The sequence below is a fragment of the Misgurnus anguillicaudatus genome, chromosome 8, assembly GCF_027580225.2.
Source record: "Misgurnus anguillicaudatus chromosome 8, ASM2758022v2, whole genome shotgun sequence".
NCBI classification, from domain to species: domain Eukaryota; kingdom Metazoa; phylum Chordata; class Actinopteri; order Cypriniformes; family Cobitidae; genus Misgurnus; species Misgurnus anguillicaudatus.
Genome location: NC_073344.2, coordinates 21,988,768 through 22,000,000, shown reverse-complemented (window position 1 = coordinate 22,000,000; position 11,233 = coordinate 21,988,768). Strand labels below are relative to the sequence as shown.

At 33.9% G+C, this 11,233-nt stretch overlaps 1 protein-coding gene across 2 annotated transcripts in view; it reads right to left on the bottom strand.

Moving 5' to 3' along the window:
• rspo4 (R-spondin 4) overlaps positions 1–10,656 on the bottom strand; it is a 16,671-nt gene extending 6,015 nt beyond the window's left edge. For both annotated transcript variants that reach the window (XM_055214258.2, XM_055214259.2), the window contains exons 1-4: positions 10,517–10,656; positions 7,435–7,617; positions 6,101–6,238; positions 4,218–4,415 (exon numbers count right to left, since the gene is read on the bottom strand). In XM_055214258.2, coding sequence (XP_055070233.2) covers positions 4,218–4,415; positions 6,101–6,238; positions 7,435–7,617; positions 10,517–10,619 — 622 coding nt within the window. In that variant the 5' untranslated portion in view covers positions 10,620–10,656. The remainder of the gene's footprint in view (positions 1–4,217; positions 4,416–6,100; positions 6,239–7,434; positions 7,618–10,516) is intronic.
• Between the last annotated feature and the right edge of the window lie 577 nt (positions 10,657–11,233).

The following is an 11,233-nucleotide window of genomic DNA, read 5'->3' as shown; positions in this document are numbered from 1 at the left end:
TCTGTCTGTCCTTTCAGTTTCTCTCTAGCCTGAATTTCGGCTGAATGCTTCCCAACGTTTTCTCAAAAAAAAAAAAAAAAAATGTAGATGCACAACAGTTAAAGTTGCTTACTGCCACAAATCTTCTAGATGAAGTCTTCATTGGTCACTACCTCACTCTTTAAAGCGATAGTTCATCCAAAAATGAGATTTGCTCACCCTCAAGCCATCTTCGATGTATTTGATTATCTTTTTTCAGACGAACACAATCAGAGTTTTGTTCTGGCTCTTTCAATCTTTATAATGGTAGTAAATGGTGCTTTTGATTTTGAAGCTCAAAAAAGTGCATCCATCCTTCACAGATGTAATCCAAACGGCTCCAAGGGGTTAATAAAGGCCTTCTAAAGGGAAATCGATGCAATTTTGTAAGACCAATATCAATATTTAATATGAATTAATATTTAATAACTAGCTAAGTTAAGAACCCCTCAGCATTGTTAAAGGGATAGTTCACCCAAAGGTGAAAGTTCTGTCATCATTTGCTCACTTTCATGTTGTTGCAAACCTGTATAAATTTGTTTGTTCTGATGAACACAAAGGAGGATGTTTTGAGAGATGTTTGCAGCCAAACTGTTCGTGGACCCCATTGCCTTCCATAGTAGAAAAAAAGCAACATGATCTCATAAATTTTTGTGGTAAAGTCACAGAATATTTTGCTCATTTATCCGTGTCATTGTCACGGATCTCCGCATTTTTCCGTGTCCATACCGCAGTCAGTTTCAAGTATTGGTTACCATTTTCGAGTGGGTTTCGGGTTAGATTTGGGGTTTGGGTGTCACTTTAACTATTGGTTTATACTATTTTTATCTAGATTTTTAAACAATTGTCACCTGACGTTAGGGTTAGAGTTGGGTTTGGGTTAGGATGTCATTTTATGTTACAGAAAGTCATTCTAACTCCAAATCCATGCGAAAATGGAAAGAAAGCAATTGAGTAACCAATATGTGAAACTGACACGGAAAAGAAAGTCTGTGTGATGGACACTGAAATGCGGAGATCCGTGACAATGACACGGATAAATGAGCCAAATATTCATGAGATCAGGTTGGAAAAAAGAATACTATGGAAGTGAATGGGGTCCACGAACAGATTGGTTTCAAACATTCCTCAAAATATCTAAGAATTTTTACAGAATTTTCATTTTTGGGTGAACTATCTCTTTAAGATCTAAATTTTATGGTTTATGATTCAGACAGGTGAGTTTAGGTCGTCGAGGTTATGTCAGTGAACACCAGTGAGATTTCAGGAGTGATCGCGCCTGAGATGCGATGTCTGATTTTTATTAGCTCTTGAGGTTAAAGGAGAAGCAAGGAAATGATTTTCTGATAATCTGGAGGACAATCTGGGACATAATCAATTCATGGGGTTCTCATCGGTCACAATCAAGTGTTTGAGGTGTCAACTTCAGAGACAAACCACAAAGGTACGGCAGGAAGCAAAGTGCATTTGGATCGCATGCGGCTCATGATCGTCTGTCTATTGTGTAAAATGTTGTCGTGACTCAGGTTGACGGTGGCATTGAATAAACATTGAATGTGACAGTTTTACACAAACTGGGTTTTTGCCACGCGCTTCTCTCTTGCATCCAAGGGGTCTCATTCACTAAGCATGCTTACGCACAAATTTGTTTGTAAAATGTACGGCATTATAACTTACAAATCATGATTTAACAAAAACTTTAAAATGTTTCATACTAAATGTATAGAAAAACGTAAAACAACTTGAAAAACATGAACAAGGAAAAAAACTATAAATATATATCTGTTATATATTTTATATATTTTTCCTTGTTCATGATTTTTGGTCTAAGTTGTTCCTACGTTTTTGCATACATTTAAAATAAATTTTAAAACGAAAGGTTTTGAATTATGATTTGCAAGTTAAAACGAGCGTATGCACATTTTTATGAACAAATTTGTGCATACACATGCTTAGTGAATGAGACCCATTGTTTTGCTTGCTGTAATTTTTGTATTTTAGTTATTGAAAGAATATGAGTTGGCAAGATTGACTGCCTTATTAAAAGATGATGGCACATTCATACACAACAAAGATATTTCAGCGTAATATTTTGTTCACTCTTGTTTATAGCAAATAATTTTAGCCTCAAGAAAATGTTAATTTTTACATGTTTACTGATATAATTAGTATATTATTAATATTTATAATTATTTTTTATTGTCTAAATAAGATATACTGTAAAAATCCTTGTGCACATAATATTTAAGTTTAAACGATTGAAAATTATAAATAATTTCAAACTTCTTGACTAGTAAAGAGTTGCTATAAATTATACAATTAAAATTTAAATAACTTAAGCTATTTCAACTTTATTTGTATAATTTATAACAACTCCTCACTATTCAAGAAAGGTGAATTAAAGTTGTAAATTCAAATTGATTAAACATAAAAATTTAAGTGCAACAAGATTTTTTATGATTCCTGGCCCAAAGAAAAGCAGGGTATACCGAAAGAAACCAAAATAATTGCCCACCCACAACAATTTTTTTATTACTATACCATATCAAAAAATACTGTACTTCTTACTGTACTGGCCACTTGATATCCTAAATATAAAGTTGTTAGAAACTCATGATAGTTGAAACATTTAATAAACAGCATTTCATTCAATTGTGTCAAACAAAAACAAAGTGACGTGAGTTTTTGTTTTACTCAATATCCCCCAATAAACCACTGTAGTTTCCACATCAGACGTCTCAATTTCATTTCTCAAGTGGCAGCTGGCTGAGCGCGATTTACACAGAGAAACGCAAGATCCAAACAATCTGACTTTGAACTTCTGACATTAACAGATGACACTGGAAGTCATTTGTTTGCAGTGATTATCATTATCAGAAGATCAAATGTCGGGAAACATTAAGATAATCCGATCTTTTCTCTTGTCGCTTTAAGCTGCTCTTAATGGCACCCATGTGTAACGCAACAATCTGGATGGCATCTTAAAACATTGCGTTATGCCCATCAACTTCTATCCTTGTCATTTCTATTGTTGTTTTATGTATCTGAACGGTCCAGAACATCATACTACCATACTAAGTATGCAGTGTGCATGGAATAAGAGGAGCTACACATCACTCAGATTTGGATATTAGGTTAGCTTTATTAAACATACTGCGTTTTCATCAGTAGGGTAGCTTTTGCCTCCTGCACAAAAATTTCTGTATTAAATTTCGGCAAAATTACCATAACTAAACTAAATTTATTAAGTTAAAGTAACAAAAGTACATGTTTATTTTTGATTTTGCCACTAGCGTAATGTAGTATATTTTGTTCACATGTGTACTTACATTACACCAAATGTTTTACAAAAGAAATTTGCTGTAACCAGTGTAACATCCATCCTTATTGTGTCACTTTTTAATAGTGTAATGTCCGTGTTGTTTTTACAAGTATTACGAGGGGGATTCAAGAGGAGTACTGTTGGGTCTTTGATGTCGTACGCTGATCAATGTGTGCAGCTACGCAAGTGGAAGTAGTATTGAAAGTGTCTATAGCAGAGGTGCCCAAACTAGGGCCCGCGGGTCAAAGTTGGCATGAAATAACCTTTAATTTGACACTTCATGCCATGTGAGATAAGGAAAAAGGATCAACTTCGTTGACGCAGAGGTTCATATTTCTAATTAAACATTTTCTAAAATGTAGAAATGTTTTATGCAAATCGAAATTAAATGCAAGGAATTAAAGTTCATATTTTTTTATGTAGGCTACATGCATACTTGAAGGTGTATATTATGCATCATAAAATTCAACAAACTCGGGTACTATAAGATAATAAGGTCGAGGCAGTGGCACACAGACAAAAGGAAATTTAAAAATGATGGGCAAAATTATTATTTTTTCTAACAATTATCTTTGAAAAAAATATGCATTAGTTATGCCTAAATAGAATAATTTTTGCTTATTTCTTTTTTAAATATTAGAAAATTATAAATTAGGAGAATCAGGACAACTTTAATTTTAATATAACACAGCAACATTTACTTTTGGCCCATGGTTCTCAGTTAGATTTGGAGGGAAAAGTTTGGGCACCCCTGGTCTATAGCATGAGCTGCGGTCATTGTTGTTGTGGCAAAAATTACGTATTACGTAAAATTACCGAAACCTTCACCAGCATATTTATGGATGCTTAATTTTCTCACCCTCACAAATCATCTCACCTTTTGGACACTTTTTCTTCATCCGGCACTTTCTGCTTTCAGACTGATCAGGACACGGTGTTTCCGTCTTTTCGGGCGTTTGTCTGGACAGCCCACGGGTCCTACTTTGTTGCCCCCATCGGACACCACAGCTCATACCGTTGTGTTGGCAAAGACTCCATTCGCCCCAGGAGCCAATGAGATCAAACATACATCCTTCTGGTGTAGGAAAACATAGAGAACTATTACAAATATACAACACAAATGACATTATCAAATGTGACTTATTTTGAAAGGAAAGAAGGAAAAACACTCACAAATAAGACAGACAAATCACAAATGAGATGTCAACCGTGTTACAAAATGCTTTGACACCAACATCTGAGATTTCAATACAAACTCTCATTTCTCATTAAAGGACAAGTTCGGTATTTTACACTTAAAGCCCTGTTTTCAGATTGTTTATGGTGAAATAGAACGGTTTTGACTGAAATTTCGACATATGCGGCTGCCCCTACATTGTAGCGATTTTTGTGTGAGCATATCAGTGAACACCCCTGACCACTCGGCGAGTTTCACGTCTTTGTAAATGAAAGTTTAATGCATTTTAGGAAGGATTGTTCCAGTGCACCTATCCAGCCATTGTAGAGGTGGGAGGTGATACAAAAACACCCGAAAATTCTCGGGGCAGCCGCATATGTCGAAATTTCAGTCAAAACCGTTCTATTTCATCATAAACAATCTGAAAACAGGGCTTTTAAGTGTAAAATACCGATCTTGTCCTTTAACTTTTCAACTCCAAATCATCTGAGCAATGCTATTCATATGAATAACTTAAATTACAAAATTATTGTAAAAACTAAAAAAAGTAATAATTTAAAATAACTTGAGAAGTTCTAAGTTATAAAAGTATGATACTGAAAAAAGAGACTGCTTATTCCAATGCATTTGCATTGTGTCTTACGACATGTACAATAAATGCCCTGTTAAATTATTGTTTGGCTTTGTATGTTTCCTAAAAATAAAACATTCTTATTACCCATATAGGCTCTACTATGTATACACTGTGTTTTCTGTGATGACGCATTGATAAATTCGACAATGACTAGCTAAGTCAGTGGTTCCCAAACTTTTTCAGCATGCGGCCCCCCTTGTGTACAGTGCATTTTTTGCAGCCCCCCGAATGAAAATTTATGACAAAAACAGTTTTAAAATGTAATATTTGAATTAAACAAAACATATAAAATTATACCTAGTAGTGCTGTTGGTTAGTTGGCTTATTATTTTTAAGGTTTAATTACACAGAATTCATGGGGTGGCCATTCGTGCCAGTTCTGCCGGACACGTCCCGAACATGTTTTCGGGTTCGTTCTCCAGAAGTCGCGTTGGTCGACCGCATACGTCATCAAGGTTTAATATTTCGGGTTTAATTTCAGAAAAGCAACCGTTATATTTCAAGGTAAGAATGAAACTACAATGATTGTATGTCTTAAAAGAAATAAATCTCAATTTTCTAATGTATTTTAACTGAAATGTGAGAACCTCGATGACGTATGCGGTCGAGCAACGCGACTTCCGGAGAACGAACCCGAAAACATGTTCGGGACTTGTCCGGCGGAACTGGCACAAATGGTCACCCTAAGAATTCATGATAAATTGTATTTTATAAAATGTCATAAAACTGGGGCCCCCCTGGCACCATCTCGCGGCCCCCAGTTTACTAACTCTGATATATGTAAACAAAAACATTTGTCTGTTGCCCTATACTGCCACAAACGAGTACACACATCATCATCTAATTTCTTCAAATAAAACATGATTGATAGGCTTCTACAGCATGGTAATGACAGCTTAATGGTGTATAGCCATAAAGAAAAGAGCCGGGGAATGTGTAAAGCACTCACCAATGCAGTCTGTGGACTGAGGAAAAGTCCCCTCTGGGCAGCTTTTGAAACATTTGCCTTTGAAGAGCAAATATTCACTGTTGCACTTGGTGCAGAAGTCTTTGTTGAAGCATCTCTCACATTCTGGAGCTTTGCATTCTGGGAGAAATATACATGTGAAGGTGAAGGTATGATAAATAAATAAATATTTGTGTGACAGTCATAAAGGTAATTTTTTTGAAATGTAACTTTTTATGACAATATTTGGCTGGGATATCTGGAATCTCAGGGTGCAAAATATCTAAATGTTGAGAAAATCGTCTCTAACCTCCTAAGACCCGAGCTTTGATTTGTCTTTTTTTTCAGATTTCTTCAAGCTATTTTGGGGTTAGGAAGAACCAATAAACATAATAACCAATTTTTTTTTTGAACATGAAGCAGTCTAATTGTCCATGTTTGTGTACAACAGGTTCCACAGAATTAAATATTATGGTGAAAAGAAAAAGTGAATAAAATCAAATTATTTTAAATAAAAATGCATGGATGCATGCATAGTTTTATAAAACTACATAAATTACATTGAATATTCATTGTTTTATAATATTTTTTTATAGTGATTCCCAAACTCCAGAATTTTGGTGTCCAAGTAAAACAGATGGTCCAATTAAATAGCCATGTAATTATATTTTATATATTTTACATGTTATTCTGTCATCTTTTTTCCCTTTTTTTTTTACAAACCGTGACAAATGTCTGTCATGCTAACACATTGACCCCCCAGGGGATCTTTTAAAAAACATTCCATTATTTTATTTGAAGTCAACGAAAATCGAGTAGAACCCAAACATTTTACCGCTAAGATGATCGCTGTCAAAAAAGTTCAGCGACAACATCCCAAGAATGACAGCAGTGATGACAGTGTTCTTAATATGACAAAGTGTTTTGATTAATGCCATTAATGTTTAATCAGTGTATACCACTAGTCAACTAAATGAATATAACATGGCAAAGATGAATGCACATTTATATGATTCAATAGATTTATAGCATTTTGAAAAAGAAACTTGTCATGGATTTATTGCATGGTAAAAAAAATAACCAGTTTTTATAATAAATCTTTGAAAATCAAATTATGGATTTGAATTTTTGATGCTATTATAACCTAAAGATGCTATGTGAAAGTTTGTAAAAGCAAATAGTGGTTTCATCTTGTCACTTTCTTGATATAGAAAATACATTTTTACCCAAATTATGAATGCATTTTGGAACCAAACTCTTCAAATTATGGAAGAATTTTCATATTTGGTTAAACTATTCCTTTAACATCCATATTATAAGTAAGGTCTTAGACTTACTCATGCAGCGATTGACGTCTTTCCCTCGAAGGCCGAAGTGTCCAGCGGGACAGGAGTGAACACAGGAGCCGTGGTGACTCATGCCCTGTCTGTTAAGAAACAGGAATAGGCGCTCAGAGCAGCGCAGACAGCCATTTTCCTGCGAACACTCCACACAGCTCCTGCAATCCTGTCGCCAGCTCTCTTTGATGGTTGAAAAAGAATGATTAGCAGAAAACAAGACACTATTTTACTAAATTATATCTCATGGCTTACTGAGAAGAGGTGTGCTGCTAACTTTCTAAACCACTGGATAGATTAACACTGAATGAGGAACCAAGCCTATATCTGTGGACTTGGGGCTGAATTAACACACTACCAACCAGAAAGCATCATAAGCATCAGAACACCTTAGCAACTGCGTAGCAACACCTTGGCAACCATCCGCAACATCCTTGGAAAAAAGACATTTGTTTTTTTCAAAGACACAAGGGTAAGTAAATAACAGATATTGTTTTCATTATTTATTCTCTCTCCTAACGTACAGAGCTCATGCCTGTTTGCGCCTGGATGAAGACGAAACTGGACCCATTTCAGTCTGTGTTCTGTCATCCCAAACCAGTGGTGAAGGTTTGCAGGAGGGAGATATAAGCAGATGGTTTCTGTCTTTTTGTAGTTCATTAGCAACATGAAGGGAAACGCAGCTGTGTTAATAAAACATCCGTAGGCTCGGATGAGATTCAGAATAAGTTTCAACATTGTGTTTTCTTTTTGGACATGGCTGTCAATCAGATGCAATTTAGAAAATATGGAAGAATCAAGACATATAAAAAATGAGGACCAGGCACTTCCAGGATGAATACAGATGAGTGTGAGGTAAGTAAGGAAAATTAAAAGAATATTAAACTGAGAAAGGTTTGGTTTTTTGTGCAAGTACTGTTTTTGGGCTATTCATAATTTAGTTTGTTAGTTTTACAAAAACAGTTTACTTGGCATGGCATGACTGACCAGACTAACAGCAGGCCCATCAAAGAGCAATAAAAGCGATTACCAAGCACTCAAAGCAATTCAGGACTTTACAAGACTACATAAAACTTTTCTAAAATGCTTTTTAAGGGTCTGTCTAGTAATGGCTATTAAACAAATATTTTTATTTGATGGGTGTGAACTTGAAATGTTTAGCCACATTAAACGTATAAAGAAATAAGATTACATTTGTGACCCTGGACCACATAACCAGTCATAAGATATTTTTTTTTATTACGATTTATACATCATCTAAAAGTTGAATAAATAAGCTTTCCATTGATGTATGATATTTGACTGAGATACTATTTGAAAATCAGAGGGTGCAAAAAAAATCTAAATATTGAAAAAAACTAGCTGTAATTACGCAGGTGGTTGCCAGTAACTTACTGTAGAAGATAAAGACTGAAAAGGTTTCATGCTCATTCAACTTTGAACAAACCAGTAAACAATTTCCAGTAAATAACCGTTTACAGTAAATAACAAAAATGTAAAATATACAGTAATTTATTGGCAACCAGCTCCAGTAATACTGTAATTTCTACAGAATTTTTTTACAGTGTAGGAAATGTACAAATATCTTAATATCCTAATGATTTTTGGCATAAAATGAAAATCAATAATATTGACCCATGCACTGTATTTTTGGCTTTTGCTACAAATATAACTGTGCTACTTAAGATTTTAAGGTTTTGTAGTTGCAAGTTCCCTGAAGTTAAACCTTTGACTTTGTGAACTTAAACCCTTATTGAAGGGGTGAGTCTGATTAAATAAATTTCACAAGCATAAAACTTCCAATTCCGTGACTATTCTGAGACATCATAAATAAACTGACTGATCTATGAGGATTTATTACCATCTGTATTTCAATCAGGTTCTGCAAAAAATCTGGGCAAGCACCTGCATTAACATCTGCTGTACACTACAAAAGCAACATCATGCTACTTAAGAACGAATAGAGCCCAGCATCAATCACATGTCTTTCTTCTGTAACTATAATGTATAAATTCAATAGCTTTTTGACACAGTATTTACATATTAATATGATCTTAATATTTAGAAAGTTATGCATTTTTAATTGTTTTAAAGTTTAAAACAGCGATGAGATAATAATAATATAATGAAAATAAATGAATGCTTAAATGCATTAAGTACACTGTTTATATCTATGTTGTCCTATATTATTTAAAACTATATTTCAATTTTGTTTATTGTTTAATACGCTTTTTAAATATTTGGTAAAACTGGCAGCTGTGTTGCAAGACACTTGCCATGAAAAAAATTTATGTGATTTTTAGCTTTGGTGGTTGGCTATTTTACAATGCATAACATTTTCTTTGATTTAATGGTAATATACCAACCTACTTAAAAACTACTTAAAGTGATTTGTAAAAAATGTTTACGGTCGATTCAGTAGAAAATATAGAACTAAATAATAAAAAAAACTTTATCATTTTGCTAACAATTTTAGTAAACTATATCATACATTTATATTTTAAAGCAAATAAGTATCGATGCCATAAAGTTGATTCAACGATGCCCATAATTGCATGAAATACTATATTAAATAGTCTAGTGGTTATACACTATGTTTACTGCGGTATTATTTAGTATGCATTCTGTTGTGAAACGATAAACTGTAGTAAATATTGTAATATACTTCAATATTTATTATGGTAAGGTTAAAAAACTAGGAATTTTACTGCAATTTATTTTAAGAAATACTAAAGTATACTATATTACTTTTTCTTGTGGGTTTATTTAAAATAATCATGTTATATCGGTATATATACTGCAAGCGTATTAATATTATTAATCGACATTAAATCCATAATATTTAAACTGATAATGAGTGATTTCAGGTGTGTCGCATCGGCTTCACGCGCGCTTCATCCAATCACATAGTATCGTTTTATAAACAAACATTTATGTACATTTGTGTACTATTTTTATTCTTGTGCATGTCATATATTTAAGGGAAATAATATTTCGTTTTTTCTCTTCGAATAACTACAAACTCCTAACAAAGTAGAGAAAATAAGTAACACGGATTGTGAATGGATTAAAATATCCTTACCGCTTCGTTTTCTCGCAGCTATCGTCGATATAATCATCTGACAAAACAGGGACAGAGCCAAAAGTTGCCAATGCATCTGGACAAGCAACAGGTTCCGTAACATGTGCCTCTCTTAAAGACTCAAAGCCTGTGAGGAAGAGCACGTGCCCTCCCCTCTCTCATCCTTAACGACCTGATGCTCATCCTACCTACGTCACCTGATCTCTATAAACATCTGTCAAATCATATGGAGTTTATTCCTGATTTTACACTACTGAAGTACATTGTATATATTATAGCAATTGCTAAATTCTGTTAGTATTCTGTAGGATTAAACTATTAAAAATAAAAGTGCTTAAAGGCTTCTTCACTGCACTGCCATAGTAGAAACATCTTTGCATTTGTGCAATAGAAGTACTTGTTTTTAAAATGTAACTGTACGGTAGCATATTAGTAAATACTGTAAAATACTAATTACTACACTTTTACTACATGTATAGTATTACTGTAGTAAATACTATAGCATACTTTATTATGTAATATGGTAAGTTTCATAAACACTATATACTATAGTTACTATGGTAAATGGTAAGGGTTACCTTACTCTTTTTTTTTAAATGTGGTTGCGTGTTTCCATCTGTATCCTACATTAAACTGCTTTCATATGGCAAAAAATTGTGTCCATCTTTTGACCTATCAGCACAAACCATAACACTCAGCCCGACTCTTCCATCTCTC